At 42.4% G+C, this 21838-nt stretch overlaps 1 protein-coding gene across 4 annotated transcripts in view; it reads right to left on the bottom strand.

The window, feature by feature from the left end:
* Positions 1 to 2808: 2808 nt before the first annotated feature.
* Positions 2809 to 21838, bottom strand: part of dlg5a (discs, large homolog 5a (Drosophila)) — a 37108-nt gene continuing 18078 nt past the window's right edge. For 3 of the 4 annotated variants that reach the window (XM_067610250.1, XM_067610251.1, XM_067610254.1), the window contains 24 exons: positions 21663 to 21788; positions 20639 to 20771; positions 20339 to 20466; positions 20074 to 20249; positions 19851 to 19954; positions 18483 to 18575; positions 17180 to 18229; positions 16475 to 16595; positions 16240 to 16384; positions 15762 to 15895; positions 15539 to 15628; positions 14746 to 14914; positions 12799 to 12961; positions 10787 to 10920; positions 9762 to 9926; positions 9440 to 9623; positions 8424 to 8572; positions 7522 to 7692; positions 6896 to 7086; positions 6670 to 6813; positions 6276 to 6403; positions 5908 to 6017; positions 5128 to 5237; positions 2809 to 4994 (listed from right to left, as the gene is read on the bottom strand). In XM_067610250.1, coding sequence (XP_067466351.1) covers positions 4891 to 4994; positions 5128 to 5237; positions 5908 to 6017; positions 6276 to 6403; positions 6670 to 6813; positions 6896 to 7086; positions 7522 to 7692; positions 8424 to 8572; positions 9440 to 9623; positions 9762 to 9926; positions 10787 to 10920; positions 12799 to 12961; positions 14746 to 14914; positions 15539 to 15628; positions 15762 to 15895; positions 16240 to 16384; positions 16475 to 16595; positions 17180 to 18229; positions 18483 to 18575; positions 19851 to 19954; positions 20074 to 20249; positions 20339 to 20466; positions 20639 to 20771; positions 21663 to 21788 — 4222 coding nt within the window. In that variant the 3' untranslated portion in view covers positions 2809 to 4890. The remainder of the gene's footprint in view (positions 4995 to 5127; positions 5238 to 5907; positions 6018 to 6275; positions 6404 to 6669; positions 6814 to 6895; positions 7087 to 7521; positions 7693 to 8423; positions 8573 to 9439; positions 9624 to 9761; positions 9927 to 10786; positions 10921 to 12798; positions 12962 to 14745; positions 14915 to 15538; positions 15629 to 15761; positions 15896 to 16239; positions 16385 to 16474; positions 16596 to 17179; positions 18230 to 18482; positions 18576 to 19850; positions 19955 to 20073; positions 20250 to 20338; positions 20467 to 20638; positions 20772 to 21662; positions 21789 to 21838) is intronic. The other variant, XM_067610252.1, reaches the window with a different exon arrangement.

Genomic DNA, 21838 nt, shown 5'->3' with positions numbered 1-21838 from the left:
CTTTTTTTCATGTAACTTCCTCCACATTATTTGTTTAGTGGTTTGTTTCAAACCCTGTAGCAAAACACCAAGATCAAAATCGAAATCAGCCGAGGCTGATTTTTTGTTAATGCACCCTAATTGCTGTATGAATTTTAGAGCTGAATTTATGCCTCGTGATACCACTGAACAGCCGTTTATCTGCAAGTGTTCTGGCAGCCTGATAACTATGAGGATGGGACTTGGACAGCAACTCTGAAGTTGTCCTCCTGCTGGTAAAATGGTGAACTGTTACATTAAAGGCAAATGGTGTAGCTGAACATGTCAAGCAGCAGCCCAATGGTAGGATTTTCTATCTTTAAAAAAAAGAAAATCTCACAACATTTTAATAAAAAATGGAAATCTTAACTGGAACTGAGGTCACACTGGTCAGGAAATAATAAAGACAAGATTTCCAAAGCCTTGCAATGATTAAATGTTTTATTAATGCTCATCTTTAAGAGATGTTAGGTCTGGTTAAAAGAGGGCCCCGTGTTGTGGATTCACACAGCAATGTCAGCACATCAGTTATGATGCATATGTATTCCTGTACAATGTACAGGAGAGGATAACAACAAAGAAATTAGCTTATGTATGTACTGTATGTACTGGACAAGCTAATTGAAATACAAATTCCAAAGCAACAATGACCTTCCTGCAGAGGTCACAGAGAGTGAGAGCATCAGCAGCACATGCTACATACATTATGTATCATATTAAATCATGCTGGTGTTTATTGCTGGCCACAGCAGAAAGGGACTTGAACTGATCATCCCCCATGAAAGGCCAGCTGTTGGACAAGTGGCTCCTGTGGGCCAGCGCAGAACTTTAGCCTGAGGGTCCCAGTGATGACAGATGAGGAGATTAACATGAGAGCAGTCAGGTGGTAATCCCGCAGGACAGTTGGAGATGCTGGAGTTAACACGAGGAACAGGGCAAATTCATTCCATCAGGTAGAAAGATGGCAAAAAGGGAAAGAGAGCCTCCTCACTTTGACAACGAGATTTGACGTGAGCTGGGAAAGGGCACAGCTCACCAGTGCGGACTACAAAGATCCTTCGCTGTCAGACTTGAGACTTCTCAAGTTCAGTTGAGCTGTCAGCAGCTGTCTTGAAACAGACACCCCAGCAGGAGGGCTAGAGACCCTACCCTTTTCTAAAACAGGAAAGAGGGGACTTGAAGGACATAAAGAATTGGGGGCATGTCATAGTAGACCTACACCTTCTGTATATCGGATGAAATGTGAAATCATTAGTGACCAAAACACTAAGCGACAATATCTGGATGGGGTTTAGTAGCATCACAGTTGCTTTTTCAAATAATGTTCTCACCACTGCACAACTATAAGGCCTGTGTTACAAGCTGTTGAGGCATTAGACATGGTGGATGTTTCAGAGAGACTCTGAGCGCTCTTTTGCCCCAATGAACCTGACAGGCAGCTGGAGGGTAGTCATTCACTGTAACATCATTGGCCAGAGGACCATGTGACCCCGGTTGCAGTGCTGAGAGGGAACAACCTCAAGCCACTGTTGGGCACCCAATCAACCAGCAAGATCTGGTGTAGCTAAAGGCTGTCCAATTGCATGGAAAACAACTCTCACAGAATGCTTCAGAAATAGAAGTTATTCTATTATTAAATAGAAGTCTACATGGATATAAAATTAAGTGTCTTCTGAAAGGGCTCTCAGCCAGTTGTATAATGTCTTCTGTGACTCTGCAGGGGACTTTCCAAAGTTTGCAAAAATATCCATGATGATTTAATCATAGTCATCTCAGCTTGGGCTTGAGGCTTTTGAACAGAAAGCTGGAGTTAAAAACTGGAGGTATGAGGTTTTAAAGAGGTGGTCATTTATAGAAGGTAAGTGAATCAAATGAAAGATGCTATTTCGTTGCATTATTGAAATTGTAGGATCCACTATTTTTTTGGAGCTTGACCCATATTAGGGACTAAAATCTCAGGATGTCTCAGCCTCTGATGCTGCCTTGATTTTTTTTAGCCAACCTTTTAAGAAAATCTGTCTCAAGTGAGTCCCCCAACTTTATGCCACAGAGCTCCTCATGAGTAAACTGATAATCATATGTAAAATTGGGGTAGTGTTCCTTTAACTGATTCACATGTCTCCATTAAGTTTGAGATAATTAACAAGATCGTAGCTTTCTTGAGTAGAAAGTAGTTTATTAGGCATGACGGACTGAATGTTCTACTGCGAGGGCAACACATTTACCTGTCACCATTAAACTTCCATACTCGAGGTATAACTGTAGTGCTGTTGAAGAACAGGCAGAGACCATGTCTTTATGAGTTTATGTAACCCAAGAGTGCAGCTGTTTCTTTAAATGCTGAGGCGAGGCCACGTCTTTATCTCTCTGAGATTCTGTCAGATATTGTCATACTACCTTATCTCAACTAAGGAATTGATGGCCATTTAATCTGCTACTTTTTCATTTGCTGCTGCTGCTTTCAGCAAAAAGGATTCACTTTCATCATTACACGTCTCTGAAGGACATTCTCACAATCGAACAAGACATTAGTAGAAATTTTGCTCTCAGCCTTAATTCACCCTCTTTAAAAAAAAATAAAAATAAATAAAAATCATCACCTAAATAAAAAGAATGAGACAGAGCATTATGTTGAAAATCACCACACTTTCTCTGTCATTGCCTAGACACAACTGTTACCAAACATGGTGTTTGGGAAAAGAAAAATGAAATTTGAAGTTTAAATTTTTCCCCCCAGTAATTAGAGCAGGAGAAAATTCTAGTGACAAAAATCCAGACTCATTGTCCATGTTGTGATACAGAAAAATGAGTTTTATTCTCATGTTAATGACTCAACATACAAATCACATTCTTTTTAATAAAAGAAAAGTTCAATCAGTACCTGGCATCTAGACTCTTTCTAAAAATACAACCATTTCACGTTGTATCCCGCTCTTTCTCTAACATCTGCTATCTACTCAGAAAAATAGTAACATTACAGTTTGCTTCTACTTACGTTTTTTTTAGCCCAATAGTCAAACTTGTGGACCAAATTTCCTTTGAAAAACTGTGCAAGAATAGATCCCTTTTTAATAATTCAAATAAGAAGTGATCCTTTTTTTTTCTAATTAAGAATAAAAGGCCCTCAATGAAATGTAAGGAACTGATGTGATACATAAAAATGTGTATTAGTTACAGTAGAAATTATAGTACCTATTCATAGTCTACCGGAAACCTAGGAACAGTTACATGTTTAAGGTTCACAGATAAACAAGTGCAAAACAGAAATAAAAGGATAAAGTTGCCTTCGTGGATTTTGGCACAATAAGATACAGGATATGGTTCGAGGAAGGGCAGAATATTTTTGTCAATATTTTTTTTTCCTCCTGAATAAAAAATACAATTAAATAACAATGAAAAGTCACTAACATTTAAACGGATCAGAGGAAAACCCTTTAAGATATTACCCTGCAAATTTTGCTTCATAGTGTCTCTTTTCATGAGAACATCGATAAGTGACTGACAACCAACCACAAAAAAACAAAAATAAATTCTTTAAAAAAAACATGCTAATACCTGCTAAGACATGACTTGACCGCCAGACGTTCCTAGGCATATGACCTAGTGAAAATACATGTAATATATATTTATTTATATATATATTTATATATATATACTGTATATTTGTGTTTTCAGATGTATCTGCATACTGTATATGTTATACTCTATATTGTTGTTAAATACATGAGAAAGAGATAGAATGATAGTTACACAGTGGTCTGTCTAGCCCTGGAGTGCATTCTGAGGAGTTAACCTGTTGGCCGCCGCTTCGGCCTACCCTCAAAACCTCACCATTGTCATGCGCTCTCCACTGAACTGGTCCCAAATCAGCCCCTGATTCAATTAGTCCACGTTTTGGATGAGATGACACATTGGATCTTAAAAAAGATAAAACTTTCACAAATCCCTAAAACGTTCTGGCTAAGTGACCAGGGGCAGATTTCAGATCAGGCTTCTTCTCCAAAGGCACTTCCGAAAGGCCCATAAACTGTCCGCGCACCCAGCTACTATGGAAACACAATGCATAGAGCAAACATCAAAGTGTTTTGAGTTTTCATGGTTGTCACTGCTGGCAGTCAGGTTCAGTGCGACCACAGCTACATACTTCAGAGGTTTGGTGCTTTTGCACATTTGTGATGAAACACCACGAGGAAACGTGAAGTCTGATCCTGGCATTCCGTCTGTGTAGCATCGTATTCATGCTAACGAGCAACCATGATTCAACTCAGCTGAAATTGTCATTACAATTTTGAACAACAGTCTCAATGTTGTTTTCTCACTCACTCATTCCCTCACTCAATCACTCATTCACACATACACAAATACACACACACACACAAAAACAAACACACACAATTAGTTGTCAGTCATCATCAAATGGGTGCATAATTGTAGGGAAACCACAAATGTCATTTGGTACACGGGTGGGTCGGGGGGGAGGGAGGGGGTTGCTGAACTTCATTAGTGTTGAGGTTTGTGTACACAGGGGAGGGAAACGCATTCAAGCATATATTGAACACCAATAGTCAGACTTGTCTTTTTGACTGTAAACGGACGCTTACAATGCAGCATTACAAATACACCACCAGAAACCCTTAGGGAAGACTGAATGAACTTTAACGTCGAGATCCAGTGCTACTAACCTGCTCCGGAGTACATCAGAATAGAAGGAGGCTCTGATTATAAATCATAACAAAGACACAATAAAAAAATATCAATAATTTACATAACTAGCTCACTGTAGTGTACCTATTGGTATAGTGTGAAAGGGTTAATTAGTGTTTGGGAATGGAGATGAAAGGCGCAGCTTGCTGTAGTGGCCGCTGGTCTCCTCTAGGGGCAGCCGAGTGGAGTCCACAGGACTTTACTTTGTTCTTGATCAACTATAGTCATGATCTGAGTGCAAATGTAAGGGAGGGTCCCGCCTTGGACAATACCTGTGTCATTAAAACAGAGGGAATATTTAGCACAATGCAAAGAAACTACTAGTCCTTCTATCAGTACTAGAAAGTATTGACACATAAAAAAAAAAAAGAAGTATTTCTACTGTATCAGTGATTGCATACAAACCTGTGAAGAATTTGCTGTACTCTTGCTCTATCTTCTGTGCACTTTCAAACTGCTCCTTGGAATGTTTTTGAGATACTTTGTCACGCAGATACACAGGATCTTTCTGCTCCCTGTGAACAAGAAAAGAGAGTCATTCAGTTCAGAGCCTTTGAGGTATGAATCCAACACCAGCTACCAGTTATCTCTTGAGCTTTCAGCTAATGAAATATCTTCTTAAATGTAGAATTCACTTGGTTGTTATTTTGCAAGTGAGGATGTCAGGAGAGACATTGAAGATCTGTCACAAATCAGGCGACTATTAAAGGATATCCAAGGATTTATTTTAAATATGTGACAACAATGTTAGATTAATCCTGGCAAACATTTATAACATTTTTATCAAGTGAAGAAGCGATACAACACTTGCACAAAGAGTCCTTATTTTAAAAAGAAAGAAAAAAAAAATAGGCATGTTTCACCAGCTGTTTGGGATTATGCAAGTGTGTGTGGTGGAGTGGAGACGCGCCAAAGGGTTCATGGTAGGATGGAGAGTGTGAAGGCTTATCCTGCTCTGTCCACACACACACACACACACACACACACACAGTGGGCAGGGATGCCACTTTACCAGGACATCCCCATCATCATACTTCTGACATTGGCACAGCACTCCAGGCTCCACTAACCAAGCATTATGTTTGTGTGTGTGTGTGTGTGTGTGTGTGGTAGCACAAAGAAACTGACACCGAAGGGGAATCTTGGTCTGTTCTAATTTGTGTTATGAAACAGGGCGCTACTTACTTGATCTGCTTGGCGTTTTTGTAGCGGACAAAAACAACAATTGGATAGATGTGAACGCTGTGGAGCCTTTCGATGGCATGCGGGGCAATGTCAAGCAAACAGTGACAGCCCTGTATCAAAAAAAAAGAAAAAGAAAACAGAACATCACATCAACAGCTGAACTAATCCGATACACCGCTTCAAAGGGGTTGATAACAATTATCATTTGCTGTTACGAACAGGATTCGTCTTTCATTAATCAATATCTAAGATTAAAGCACTCCAATAGCTCTACCTTATCATGAGCAAACACGGAGATTAAAGACAAACAAAAGCCACTTTGTCATGCCTGATAAGATCTCATGAAAAAGAAATGCACTGACTAATACCTTATCTGTTATTTCCTTTATAGAAGCGACAGTGGTCACGTCAAAATGGCCACTCCTGCGTTTGTAGTCGATAAAGAGGCAGTCTTTGACGCCCCGCTCGATGGCTTGCTGGGATGCCTTCATCACCTCTGCAGACAAGAAAGAAAGAAAATGAAAGAGGAAAAGAGTAAAGAAAACTTCCTTAAGGACAAAGTATGGATATTCCTCAAAGTTGTGGTGTAAAGAAATCATACTGCATGATGCAAATTTCCTAATTTACAGTACAAACTCCCATTTCTTCACCTCTAAAATCTTATTTTCAATGCAGAAATATCAAACTATTAAGAATGAAGATGCACAATTTTATTCCCTTTATTTTTTAAAGCTGACAAACATCTGGATGAGGCGAACTCACCCAGTACACATCTGCAGAACTTCCCCGGAGACTCTTTGACCAGCATCTCCTTGACCGGGTCAGTCAGCGGCCCGAGGACGAGTACTGGTCGGGGAGAGGTGCACTCTACCTTCTGGACCCGCTGGTATGCCAGGCTCACACAGTCTGACACAAAGAACACGCAAGTTAATCAAAGCCATAACCTCAACCATTTTTAAATCAAAAACATCTAAACCTTTCTGCTCACCATCAAGGAAGGGGATGGAGTCTGTGCTAATGGCATCCAGAGCCACCATCTCTTTGCTGTCTTTGGAACTGCTGCGTTTGTGTTTCTGTTTTCTCCTGAAGAATGATCTGCGGGCCGCTGCAGACAGAGTCTTATTCGAGTCTTCCTTCATTTCTGTCACGCTGTGTCTGCGGTAAAACTCTTGGTCCATCCTACACCACAAACGGAGAAAAAAAAGTAGATTGATCCAAGAGAATCTGCACACAAGAAGGCTGTGTGTGCATCTGTGCATAAAAGTAAGACTCTTGCTTTTTTTTTTTTTCGTTTTGGAACATTTAAGCCTGAGAAGATTTTCACTGGTGAGGATTTTTAAGCAGACAGATGTCATATGTATTAGCCAAGTACCACAAATGTGCAGAAAATGTGTTTAGCAACATCAATGCGTGTCTACAGAGACACACAATAAGAGGACTACAGGATCTTGCACAAAGTGTAAAAGGCAAGTCCAAAACATATGGAGGAGAGGTGACTCTAAACATGACTCCTACATTGTAGCACTATGGCAGAGGTTGTTGTCACAGCTGTTACAAAGTGTTCCCTAGCTTTCAAATGTACGTGTGTAAGCGTGCGTCGCATTCTCCACCCACATGTACTTGCTGGGGATCTGCCCCCTCTGGATCTGCTGCGCGTTCTCATCTAGCTGCCAGGCCATCCACGTCCCAAAGCTGCCCTTTGGTAAAGACTCATCCACGTACAGGATGTCATCCTTCTTAAAACTGAGGTCCCCCTCGGCCTCACCCACCCGGTCGTAAAGTGCTCTGGTGGGAGGGAGAGACAAAGATAGATGGAAAGTTATGAAGAGTAGGGCGGTGGGAGGTGGAGGGGGGGGCGAAGAAGCATGAAGTTGATAAAGTGAGAGAGGAGGTGAGGTATCAGACAAGAAAGGTGTGAAAAGAACAAGATAAAGAGTCAGAGAGATAGAAGGAGGGGTAAGGAAGGAAGTACAGAGAGAGTTTATCTATCGACAGTATAGGCTTTGCTTGTCTCCTGTTGGAGCCTCGTAAGTCATTCCCAAGCAGCCTATCTGTGACAGCCAGGCAGTCTGAGTGTATTTACTGCAGATGACATCACAAGCCCACTTGCCTATATGACAAGTGACTGCGGCAGCTGCTGCAACACACCCGGGCCAACTCCCAACAATAAAACATGACTATTTTAGAGCTTCATTTTCCATTCATATACAATGTATTTCTAATGACCTGGAAAACACTGAGCGGCTAAATTGGATGTGGTGTGTAGTGAGTAGAGAGATTAGATAACCTAAATTTGTGATTAGCATCGTCGCAGTCACACAGTGGATCTGGGACATAATTGGTTAGATGAGAAAGATTCCAACTTGTCCGAGGGGCGCTCCAGTGGTGGTTCTATATATAGCGATATGTACAGAGATGAAGCTGCTTGGGGAAAATTAGTTTGGTGCTTTTACAGAGCTGGATCACATAAAACGGCCAACGATGATTTGTGTGTGAGTGTGTATGTATACACGTACCTAATATAAAAGCCATCTCCTGGAACATCTTTGAGCATGCTGAAGTCATCTGGCCGATGCTGCACCTTGAATGTGACCGACTCAGCGGGCTTCAGCATCTCAACGTACACCTCCTCTGCCGTCTTATTCTTCATATTCACCGAGTTATACTGAGAGACAAGAGATGAGACAGAAAAAAAAAAAAAAAAAAAACAGAAGGCAAGTGAACTTCACATTATAAAAAATAACATAAACTAAAGGTGAGAAGCAGAGAAATTTGTTTGTTTATGCTCATCTGTGAAATCATATGCTGTGCCAGTGAAGGGTCCACTAGTAAACAGCGACATTTCCTCCAAGCTTCCAGCTGTATTAAAGTGTCGCAGTATTGATTTGTGCCATGTATGGGGAAGAAAACAAACAGGATGGGAGATTGAAGGACGGACTGAAGCGGTGCAGCCTGATGACAAAGCTGCACGGCGATTCAGATAGCAGGTCGTTTGCGGTGGGAGAGCTAAGTGCGAGCATGTCAGGAATTGTCTATTATGAGTTTGCGGTGCTCTCGATGGATCACCAATGTGGAGCGAGAGAACTCAGACAAGCGGGAGATCAATGAAGAACAGGAAGAAAAGAAAGAAAAAAAAATAAAAGCCAATGCTTTTTTCGCAGCACTCGAGTCCAAAGTAATGATTTTCAACCGAGCTTTGTAACATTCCTGGAGACTGTAAATATTTTATAAGAATCTAGCTTTGAAAACACTTCAAAAACAGTAGTTTCATCTACATCCCTTTATTGCCTTACAAAAATCCACAGCATGGTGTGAAATCATTTTAGCGACTGAATAAAAATACTTTATGTGCTCAAGACTTGTAAATATAACAAACAAAATTCTACTTTAATTGTTATTTTTTTGCATAGAGCATTATCTGTGCATGGAGATGTGTGTGTGTGTGACTCTCCATACATACATTATGAAAGTCCTAGACATTAGGTTTTGTGTGTCTATGCATGTATGTACAAGTAAAAGCAGAAGTCCAAACCTCCATGATGAGGTCACCAGGAAGCAGCCCATCAGTGCCTCTGGCAGGACTGTCCTCATCCAGACTTTCTATGTAGACGCCTCGAAGGTTCCCACCGCAGAGCGTGACTCCCACCTCCACCCCAGGCCTGCGTACTGTGACAAGGCGTGGCTCAACCGCCTTCTTGCTGCCATCAGAGGGCATCCTGGGGGACGAGAGTCATTAGAGAAATACTGGAGTGCAATAATGCGGCATAAAGAAAGAATTAGTCTCATTCTCTACTTATTATTGTGGTGGGGTTCTCTTTTTTTTTCCTTTAATTAATAATTGCGCACAGGTTTACCTGATAAAATTGTGGGGGCTGGTGGTGGGTGTGGTCTGCTTGGAGGAGGGGGTGAGGGTGCCCTCGTCCTGTTCACTGAGTGTATCGATGGTGGAGTGATTGTCTGGGGTCGCAGCACCGCTCCCCTGAGGAGTCGACTGAGTACTGATTGGCTCCAGACGGGAGCTGCACCAATAAAAATTTTTTTTTTAAAAAGTCAAAAAGATGGAAATTTCCGGCACACAAGTCATTAGGTTTAATGTTCTTCAAAGTAGAGGAATTACTCAAATGATTTGCTGTGTCTCCTGGGAATGCCAAACAATAGCTACAGCTACAAGCACTGAAGCTCACACTAGTTTGTACCTCGCTGGGTGTGTGTGCTCTAGAAGTCGTAAATTAGTGGCTGACTGATAAGTAACAGGAAACTGCATTACACAAATGCCAAAGATATGTTTAAGGTATTTTACAGTGTCACTATTACATAGTTTGTCCATCAGAGAGCACTGAGAAGTTCATTTTTCAATTCTAAAAATGTCCTGCACAATTCATATCTTGGTCACAATCATTAAATAATGTAAATATACATCTCAGAGGATCTGTTACATTTGGTTATGTGTTTAATTCAAAGATCTAATATCAACAAATAAAAGCTGATATTTTGTAACTCTCAAATACTGATACTGGTTTGGGCCTCAAAACTCCAGTATCGGTCAGACTCTAACATGCATATTGTAAATATTTAAAGACGAACAGCCGCCGCAACTGCTGTTTCAGAGCTTCCTTTATGTCCATTCAGCTAGAAAAGTGTAAATGCAATGAAAATGTATTACCTGGAAAAACCAATAAAAAATAGCAAGCAAAAAACTAAATGCATTTAGAGAACATCTGGCCATATAAAGTAATACAAAAATCCATGTCATTCTAAAACCGAAACACTTACTGGAACTGAGTCAGGAATCAGCCAAGCAACCCACCTGGGACTCAGAATCTAAAGTACCCCCCACACTGAACATCTACAAACAATTCTTGAAGAAACAGTGTAATACCTGGAGCGAGAGTGGTTGCCCAGCTGGTACATGTGTGGGTTGTACTGGGCCATGATGGTGATGGTGTCACACTGCTGGCCGATGATAAGACGAGCTTGCTGCTCCGTAGCGTTCCGTAAGTTGATACCATTATACTGATAACGGAAGACACATGTGATTAGGGAGAGAGGTTTAGGTGAGATAGGGTTAATAAAGGAACAGAGTATTTGGTGAAGAAGATACTCATGAGAGTTGACAGGGAATTAGATTTACACCTATTTTCTTATCCTTAAAAAAAAGTGCATACATTATGTTCTGTAAAGAAACCAGACAGCCTTTATTTGCCTTGTAACATCTCTCCTTTTTGTATTTCAGAAGTGCTGTAGCAATGCACACCCAGTTATGTTGTCATTAATGCCTATGTAGGATTTTTTTTTTTTGTTTTATCTACATCAGGGGTTTTCAAAGTCTGACATTGTGTGCCGGAACAACACTGGATTACTTTGATACTGAAGAAAACTTAAAAAACCTCATGATTCTCAGGCAAGTTCTGGAGTTATGGGGAGTGTCTTTTTTCTAAGATTTATGGCAGTTTCCATAAGCGGATTTATGGATGTTTACTCTAGCCCGTCCACACAAGAAAAACAACATTACAGGTCTAAAATTCAGGCCGGTAAAAACGACCTATAGTTACGTTTACGCCATCTAGTGGCCAGAATAATTATGACCCAGGGAAGTGACGCAGTTGAGCTGACCGATAGAGACCGTTGCTCGCTTCCCGTTTCCAACCGCGAGTATCATGTTTCCAATTGTGAGTCGGGACTTTTTTTTTTCATGACAACGAAGGTTACGTAACGTTAAGGAAGTATAAACCACGTTTCAAGTGATCATTTTAACCCCAACTATGATCTTTGCCTAACCCTTACCAAGTGGTTTTTGTGCTTAAACCTAACCAGACCTTAATCACAGTGTTGTCACACCATAAAACAATTATTTTTAGCAGTGATTTGTAACAGTTTTGGAAAGAATTAGTGTCATTCTCAACGGCCGCTCAATGGCGTAAATGTAACTATAGGTCGTTTTTTGCCAGCTGAATTTTACACTTATACTGTCATTTAATTATGAGGATGTGTTGGTTTATTCACGATATACATCAGAGACTATGATATCCTCTGGAAGTCTAAGTCACACTGAATCTAAAAAGATATGTATCATCTCTGTGTGTTGAGATTTCACTGAGTTAAGACTCAAAGAAGGGGTATGAGCTTTGAAATTGCAGCTCACACCTCACGTCTCTGCTTCCGCGCCATCCCTTCAACTCCCTGGAGAGGCGTGCCTCATTTTGAAAATTCTGATCTACATGATGCAGGCATCTCAGCCATTAATGACGCGTCGTTATACTGAACAGAGTCACAGATCAAGGGGATGCCATCAAGCAACTGCTGCCTTTATGTCATCTCTGAACTTTAACGACTAAGAAGGAAAGAAAATCTGTAGATTTCCATTTACACCATCCTCATATAAAAATCAGATATGTTAAGAAATGGATATTTAATGGATATACACTGTTTTGTGTTCTTGGCTCACTGTAAATTTTGTAAAAATTCTGCAGATCTGTCAGATTATAGCTTTTTTTCCCCACAATTTCAGCTGTTAGACTGAATTTCAGTGATCAAGTCCACTGTCAAGAATGTTCCTACTCTGTTTTTTGCTTTTAACTACTCAAACAGTAAATGCCCTCTTTATGCAACTTTGCAATAGTATTTCAGCTTACACAGTCATTTTATATGTAGCGAAAACCATATTTTGGTGAATGTATAAAAATACCAGGAAATGTGACAACGCTAATGAATACAGCCTTCCGTGAAGTAAAGTGGAAAAAGTGTGGAGTAGGCAGCAAAATTACTTTGAGCCCTCCAAGCAACCATATATCAGTAGTATCAGTATTGCTCTGCTCCCTGGCACACATCTGATAACGGATACTTGTTCATGTTGCTTGAAGCTACACATTTTCCATTATAGGTTGTTCATACCTCCAGTAACTGATCTCCGTACTCTAATCCTGCCTGGTGGGCGATGCTACCTCCAGTAACTTTCGAGACAAAGATCCCTCCGTTCTCCCCGCTCACGATGGAGATGCCCAGAGGCTCTGCACCTTTGTGCACAATGACGTTGCGGGGTTCCTCCAAGTATGGCCTGGTGGGAAAGAGGAATGTATATGAATGAATAGTATTGCAGAAAAGCAGTTACAGGATACCACACGGGAGCAGGTTGGGAGGGTAAATGGTGAGGTGAAGTTTACACAGTTGTGCTGACCAACTAATTTACAGCTCTGGAGAGTTACTCCCTACCCAGGGTTTGGCTCTAGTTATACAAAATCATATCTGGTCCAATTAATAGAAAGATTAGGTTGTGTTGTTTGAGCTTACATTGCCCCACAGGCATGTAAATTGATCATCTATCCAGAGCGACAGTTTCCACCTGGCTTGCAGAAGAAACTGAAAAGGCTCAGAGACCAGAGACAGTGTATACAACATTATGAAAGCACAGGCAAAAAGAAAAATCCCTTCATATGAAGGAGGTCTGCATGAACTTTGTGTTTCATAACAAGTTGACTTTGGACATGGCATACAGTTCCATGAGGGCAGGTAAGAGGAATGGATTAGCAGCCAGAGAGAGGGGTAAAGAGAGTAGTGGTGTACAAACAAGACCATGACCCAGAAGCTCACAGCTGAACAATAATACCATTGCATAACATACATACTGCAGACTGAAGGGTGACTTGGCTTGAGGCCAAAATACACACATGCATATTGACCATGTCGTCATCATAGGGCATGGATACTGCATGCAATATTTGAGATTTGAGTGGGTTTCCCAACATGGAGTGAGACAAGTGCAGACATACAAACATAACACTGAACCTTTGAAGCTCACCAAGTGTAGCTAATCAGGGGTATATTTTCTTTATCCTGAGGCACAATTTGTACAGTGTACTGTAGCATGCAAAGAGCTAGTAATCTGAGAATTAAACCGCGCTCTTGGGTTGGGTGAAAAACATCACAAAATCTCCTTTTGCATTCCACATAGTGCATGTAAAGTGCATAGGACTGTTCTTTTTTTTCCTCCATATTGTCTACCCAACTGCACTGAAGCATGAGAAAGACGTGAACTTGGGGAAGGGTGGGGGCATTCCCTTGTTTGTAGCACTGTGATGGGAGAACGAACCTGAGGCTCCTGAGAGAGGAGAACCTCGGCCTTGCAGCCAGAGGAATCCTTAGAAAAGATCGGTTACGGTAAAGAGATCTGGAAGTGGAAGGTTGTAGAGAGGCGGGAGGAAGATAAAGAGGAGAATGGAGGACAGATATCATACAGAGACAGTAAAGACAGAGATGTTGCGATACAAAATGGGACAGAAATGTTGAAGAAAAGAGTAATATAAAATTACAACACACTAGGTAGACCGCTGCTTCTTTTTTGGAAACAGCAAGAAGCTTCCATAAAATTATTAAGAGGTTTAATAGGATTTAAATCTGAATTTCAATGAGGGATTGCACAGCGCTGACCACCTGTTGCTTGGCAACGCCTTTTGAAATTGCCTAGGAGGATCCCTGAGGGAAGACGTAGGCCATATCATACCGGCTTCTAAAGTGATCCCTATAATCATACTCTCTATCATTCACCCGACATCTACATCATCTTCAGAGTCTTTTTATCACAGTCCTTTAACAAAGGCCACACTGACACCAATTATAATGATCTGATTAACGTTTTGAACGTGTTATCTATGATATGCACTCACTTCCAACTGCTCAATGTAAATTTCTGAACACGAGATCAGGAAATTAGTCAAAAACAAGCCAATTTGCGGCAGTGAGCAGCATCACAACAGTGCGGACATGTTATCCTGCTGGGAACAGACGCTTCATTCATGTTGCTTTTTCAAATTTTATATCTGTGTGCACTAGTTTTTGTCATACCTGTCTTTCCTGCGCTCCCCTATTGGCACAGGACTGACCGAGATCCGAGGTAAAGTGGAAATGGAGCCTTGTGACTGGCTGCTGGCGAACGAGGAAGTTTCTAGATTGAGTGGAGACTGTGGAGGTGTGATGAGACTGGGGCTGCTGCACTCTGAGTGCGAGAGGGAGCCTGGATTTTAAAAAAAAGAGGAGCAGAAAGGGACAGAAAACTTGACATTTACATCTCATATGAAAATACACCTCTGGAAAACACTTTGAAATCTGATTACAACTGCAACGTCACACCATTTTGTCAGCTTTTATAAATAGGACAGTAAATATCCGATTTCACTGGTCCCACATACACGAATATCCTGACGCCTCAGTTTTAAGAGGGATATTGCTGTCTGAGCTGCCTGTCAGCACTTTGTTGCTTTTGGTTCCTGTTGAGATTGTGTGTAGAAATGTATCTCCATTTAATAAGCTACTGCCTGTAAAGTGGAGACACGTTGTTTTCGCACATTGCTGTTAATGTGGCAAAATACGTTTGGGTTTGGATGAAATGAAATTTAAAGTGGCTCCTGTTTTCCTTCTGACAATACTGTAAAACCTCAATTTATAACTTCATAAGGATATTGATCTTACTACCAAGCAAGCCTGACAAAGTTAAACCGAGCCTGGGGGTTTGGAAACAGTTAAAAAGAAAAACTATAGCTATAGCTGCTGCCTTGCAGATTGATCTAAGAGGCTTTTAAGTGTTTTGCCACTCTGGTGTGGTGAGTGTGAAGTGTGTTTTTACTCGTGAGTGCAGTACCTCTGTCTGACCCCAGCATGGAACGAGGGTAGCGGGGAGTGGAAGGGATTTTGATCCTCTCTGTGCGGTACTGGACATTATTGGAAGAACCTGGCGGAGGGATGAGATGATAAAAAGGGATGAATTCTGTGACATAATATCCAAAAAAGAGAAAGGGACACGAGTCTGTGACCTCTATGTGTGTGTGTGTGAGCGTGCGTGCGTGCGTGCGTGTCAGACTGACCGAGCCGTGCGCTGGAGGGCAGTGAGTTTGTACCGTGTGAAGCTCTGCTGCTGCGTGACGATGAGGATTCAGAGAAGTCGCCCGCGCGCTTCTGCTGGCTAAGGTCCAGGCTCAGGCGACCCTGGTGTTGTGGGCTACGATAAACGGGGGAAAAAAAACGAAGCCTTAGGAAACACTCATAATTATGCGTACAATGCTTATACAATTATTTGGACATGCTCAGAGATATTTCACAGCTAATTAAATTGATGGGCTGAGCTAAATCACGACAGCACAACATTGGGGCGAAGCAACAGTAGGAAATTATTTTCAACACCAACCAAATTAAATTATGTGGTTTTTGCCTTTTGGGAAAAAAGGCTAATTTAAAAATATTAGTCATCATAAGTGGTCCAATCAGAAACTCTCAACCGGCAATTTAAGAACCTTTGACGTAAACCATCGGTTTTAAAGCAAGAAAGTGTGAAGAGGGGCTAACCTGGTGTGGGTGTGCTGGTGACAGATCTGGGAGGCGACAGATGGACAGTTGCTGGTATGAACGCGGTGACTGCGCACCGTGTACACTGGATTCCTCATCACGGCAGTCACAGCGGGGCAAGGAGCCAGACCCCGGTGGGCTGAATCTGACGGACCGGACACACCAATCGCGGTTAAGAGGGTGGACTGTATGATTATGATGAGAGCGTGTTTATGTAAGCATTTGAGAGACTTACTAGGAGGTAGGGTGCCGTTGTAGACTGTGGGGACAAAGCCGACGCTGTGCCTGTGGGAGCGGCTGGGGGAGGACCGCAGCATGTCCCTGGGTTCTGGTGAATGCTCATCATTAGAGTAGCTCTGTGATGAATGACAGAAACAAACGGTTACCAATCATCCCCGCGGGGTAACAAAACACCATTAGGTCTTGGGAAGAAAATCTTCAAGCCTTTGCTGGAGACAAGTACCATATGAGAAAAATGACATCATGAAAACTTCACGACAGTAAAATGAACATTTATCCCCACTGCAAAATCCTGTGTGCTCCAGGGCCCGAAGAGGTAGCCAGGCATGGTTTTCTGAGCCCCGAGCACTGACTCAGCTCCTGGGTTGGGTGGTTGTACCAATGCAGAAGCATCAATCACTCCGACATGCTGGCTGAGAGGCAACTTCCAGAGGCACAACACTGACGGGGCTGTAAATTCTATTACAAAATGGATGCTTTGGCCCACTGGGATGATTTGAGATGTTGGTCCCATTTTGATTTCAAACACTTCTCAAATGTATCATGTCTCTTTATTAGAGAAGCTACTGATCAAACTGAGCTGTGCAGGGAAGCAGGCAAAAGACTATTTTTACAGAAGCATTTTTGGAACATAAAAAGGAATTATTTAGTAAAAATAAAAATGTCTAGATTTGGTTTTGAGGTTTTAAAATGGACTGACCTGGAAGGTGGGGAGAGTGATGGTCTGTGGGGTCATCCTGCGTCGGAGGGCGGGGGCAGATTTAGGGCGCGGTCTCTTCACCTCGGGCTCCTCTCCTCTGGTTCGGCCGATGTCCTCGTCACATGACTTTCTTGAGGTCAGGACCTTGCCGTCCAGGAAATAGTGGTTTCCGTTCCTGTCTCTCTCTCTCTCGCTCCTCTCCCTGCTCTCTCCCGCTGCCATGGAGATGGCAGCCTCTCCCTTGCCGTCTGAGGTGATTGTGCAGTCAGAGGCAGAGCTGCTTTGATGTTTGTGTTTGAACTTAAAGGAGTCACTGCGAGTGGGTGGGGTTGGAGGGGTTGGGGTAGGGGTGGATGAAGAGGAGAGGGACTCTGTCTTCGAAGGTTGTGGGGAGTGGGATACTGCAGCAGTAGCTACCGCCGCTATCTGATTGGCTGCCATGTACTCCATCTTAGAGGAAGGTGTTTCGGGGCGTTTGAAAGTGTCCGGGTCGAATATGGACTTCCTCTGCTTGGGCGATTTATAGATGGAGAGCTGTGCTGCTGCTGTGACTGGGCTGGTGTTATCCGGTGCAACCGACATGCCTCCCACCATCATCTTGGGCCACGTGCCTCCACTGTGCTTTTTCTCCAGGGTTGTCTCCATTGTGATGCAGTCTGAGGGAGAGACGGGGTCAAAGGGTAAGGAGGAAGGTGCCTTTGTGTAGGGACAGCACTCTTGGAAGGCGCTGGGGCCATAGCGGCCGGTGCCCAAGTCAGAGGCCGGCCGAAGGCTAGTGGCATGCAGGGAACCTGTGGAGAACGGCTTGCTGATGTCTCCGTACACCTCATCAGATTCACCTCTGACCTTCCTCCTCTCCCCAGAGATGCTACTTGTGCTGGTGCTTCCAACGTCAGGGCAGAAGATGTCTGTCTGCGTCGAGCTGTTGTGTTTGAGGTTGCGGCTGTTCCGAGAGTGAATCTCGGACAGATGAATGCGCCCGTTGGACTTCTCTGATGATTCGCGCAGACTCTCGAAGATGTTCTGGCCCGATGTGCTGTGAGGGAAAAACTGTGGGGAGGACAGATGAATGAATTAACCACACCAAATAAACGTAGCTTAAAGTTTTCTTTTTTTTTTTTAAATGATACACTGACAACTCAAATGTGGATGCATCACATATGCTTTCAGTTTTCACAAACCACACGGTTGAAGTTGTAAAACTGCTATGTAGGGCAAGTAAAAGTAGAAAGAAAGTTCTTGAAGATTTTCAGCATAGGTGAGGTAGGAAAGCAGCTCAAACAGTTAGACGACTGTGGCCCACCTTCATGAGAGAGAGACTAAGTGAGTCCCTGCAGCTCCTCAATAGAGTCTCACATTCTGTCACAGATTTGTTATCCAGAGCAATGCCGTTTATCTGGGGAGTAGAGGAAGACAATGGAAATAAGGACAGGTCCTTCAACATTACAGCAATGCATGTCAGTCTTTTTGATTTTCCTATGAGGTGTGTATGTGTGTGTGTTTGTGTGCGTCTTGGGTGGCAGCCTGATCAAAATAGATGCACATCTCTAAACACATACAGGTGACATATCTCTTGAACATGAAAGTTGCCCGGGGGAGATGTGTCTCAGTCGGCTGCGGTAGGGAAAGCACGAGAAATCTAGGCTAGCGCATTTCAAAGTGAAGAACCCTCACACCGCAATCTACACATTTCCATCACAATAGGCTGGACTTGAGAGGAAATTTTATAATATATTAAACGGTCAAAGATATTAAAGAGCTGTGTGGGTAATATATTACGGCTGAGATTTATTATAAAATAAGTCTGGACAAAGAACGTTCTGCTTTGACCTTGAACACGTTTGATACATTTTTATCGAGCATGGAAAAGTAATAGTCACCTCTGAGCTGTGGGGTTCAGCTACTGACATTCAGTTACATCCCATGTATATATCACTCATGATTCAGCACTCTGGACTCTTTTTTTTGCTAACACAATTAAGCCATATATAACCTGATACACTGATGTGATTAACATCCACAAGGGCACGATAAAATACGATACGCTTCCACGATTAAGATCTCTTAACGCATCATCTGTACTTACCATTGCTAATTGTGGTTGCAGCTGAGCTATCATCTGGCATATCAGCTCTCCTGCCTACATGTAGTGTGAGACCGCTATGCTTCTAAACGGTGGGAAGAGATATCCAAGTACTCATCCAAGGATTTAAACGTAATGCACAGGTTTCATGCTTAAATTTAAACTAACAGGGGAATTAAGATTTCTGCTGCTACTGGCAGATTAGGATAAGGTCACTTTTCAAAAGATAGAGATGGAGACACACAGTTCCATTCTTGACTCTTGTCTCCTTTTACCTCCCGTTCCCTTCATGTGAGTGTACTGCAGCTGTGTGTGTGAAGACAGCTCCACCTAGCCCTCCAGAGCTGCAGGTTTTTGAGGATTTAATCAAAGGAGAGACTTTCCTCATTTTTTTTTTTTAAACTTCTTCACATACTCAACAAAATCCCACCTTATCTAGGTTTTGAGTGCAAGTGTTTGAATGGAACAAGGCCTGGATTAGAAAGGCCCAAGGAACCTGTGAGACCTGCAGTGTGGTGGATGTGGGGGAAGGGAATACATAAAAAAAAAGTATAAAAGAGGATTTTAAAGAAGTTCACGATGACTCACAGCTATCAGTCTGTCTCCAACTGTGAGAGAACCTTCCCTGGCTGCCGGACTGCCCTGGACAATGGCAGTGACATACACCCCGCTCTCCAGACCGATACCGCTGTCTGAGACACAGAGGAGAAAGTGAGGGTGATAAGAAAGAAACCAAGGAATAACACAAACATAAATAGTCATAAGACATAGTAAAAGACAAAAAAATAACCTATTTTTAGCGATAATATACCTTTGTGTCCCACGAGGTTGATGTGAACAGGAGTGACCAGCCTTCCTCCCAGAGACTTTCTCCTTCGTACCACCATGTTGATCAATCCTCCGCCGTTGAGCACAGCCTTCACCACCTGCTTCCTGTCCTTATTGGTCAGGTCGATGTCATTAATCTTCAATAACCAATCATTCACTCTGGAATCACAAAGGGCGGATCATGAGACATTAAAATGAACGTTTGGTTTATAGGAAAGGTACGTGATGGCTACTAGAGCAGCACTCACCTTAACCTTCCATCTGCAATACTTCCTTTGTCCACCCTTGTAACAAATATTCCACAATCTCCTGGTAAATATGGATCATTTACCCCCTCTGCGATATCAAACCCAAGTGCCTTCAAATCCATGTCATCCTGTAAAGGCAATAATATAAATGTTATTAAATCCATATAAACCCAGTCAGTAAACTAACAAACATATTTCAATATCATCAAATTTTGGCAGTCTTTAGAGCTCTACTGGCTCCTGGGAGACTGGCATGTCCCCAAATCACTCTCAGTAATAAGAGCTGAGCTCTGCTCCTACCCTGTCTTTCTCGAACTCCACCACCTCTGTCTCCCACTCCAGGGAGTCTGTGTCGATGGCTGAGTCGTGAGAGCTGTGGGCCATTAGCTGACAGAACCGGGCCTCCTTCTCCAGCTGGCTCTCCATTTTCTCCCTTAATAAAGGAAGACATTGCACAAAGAGTCAAAGGTCAGTCACTGGAGGATGAATGGGCAGAGACAAGAGAAAGAGAGAATCACACTCAACCAGTCAGTGTACTGGAAAAGTTAACTGTACTTTTGTTTTGAATAAAAATAAAGTCTGCATTATTATGTGCAAAGATAAAATAACATGCATACATTCGGAAATTTGACATGTTTTGACCTTCTTTTTATGTGCCAATGGGCTAAAACTTTCTTTTCTGACACTAACAAACGCCTTATACGTGGTGGTTTAGGGAATCAAATTTAAAAATTTAAATTTACACCCAAGAAATCTAAAAGTAGGGTGCACACAGTGCCCCACTGTCACTAAGATATATGGTGTCCTGCTGAGGCATGCCTTGTGGGTAGCTGCAACCTTACATTGTTCTTTGCAGAGGACAGAGGCAGAAACTCTCAAAGTCACAGCATACTGCATAGACCATACAGTGCTTTGCCTTTATGGCTGTCATATACATTTTACCCAGCAGAGGGAGCTTTTACATGCAAAATAAACACATTCATCTGCAGGGAGGTAGAGACAGTGAGAAACAGAAATGTGTATGTGTCCAAAACACTGACGCTTTTCGGGATTACACTTTTAATCTGGGCATGTGGAAATGCCGCCAGACAAACAACTGAGCTCTATCATGTCTCCAAAGGCAGAATATCACAGCTTTACACCCAACCACACAGCGAGTACAACGGCTTATAGAGACACAAGTGGTAGGACACACAAAGTTGGCAGAGTACAGGCAATATTGTTCTGTGCTCACTCAAATGTAGAAGGATTTTCTTTAGATTGCTTATGGCTCTCCTACAATTCTCATCATAACTGAGTACAGACGACTACGGACGAAACTCACTTCAGCTCCTTAAGCTCTCGCAACGCATCGTTCTTCTGCTTCCTCATATCGTCCAGATTCCGCAGCGCATCGGCCAGATCGCTGACTGCCCGGTCTCTTTCCCGACGCAGGTTATCACACAGAGTCCTGGGGAAGAGAAAAAGCGGCATATTAGTCGGTGATTCTCTGAGATCTAT

Source organism: Thunnus thynnus, chromosome 14 (assembly GCF_963924715.1).
Source record: "Thunnus thynnus chromosome 14, fThuThy2.1, whole genome shotgun sequence".
Lineage (NCBI taxonomy): Eukaryota > Metazoa > Chordata > Actinopteri > Scombriformes > Scombridae > Thunnus > Thunnus thynnus.
The sequence above is the reverse complement of the archived record's forward strand: the minus strand, read 5'-3'. Positions and strand labels throughout refer to the sequence as shown.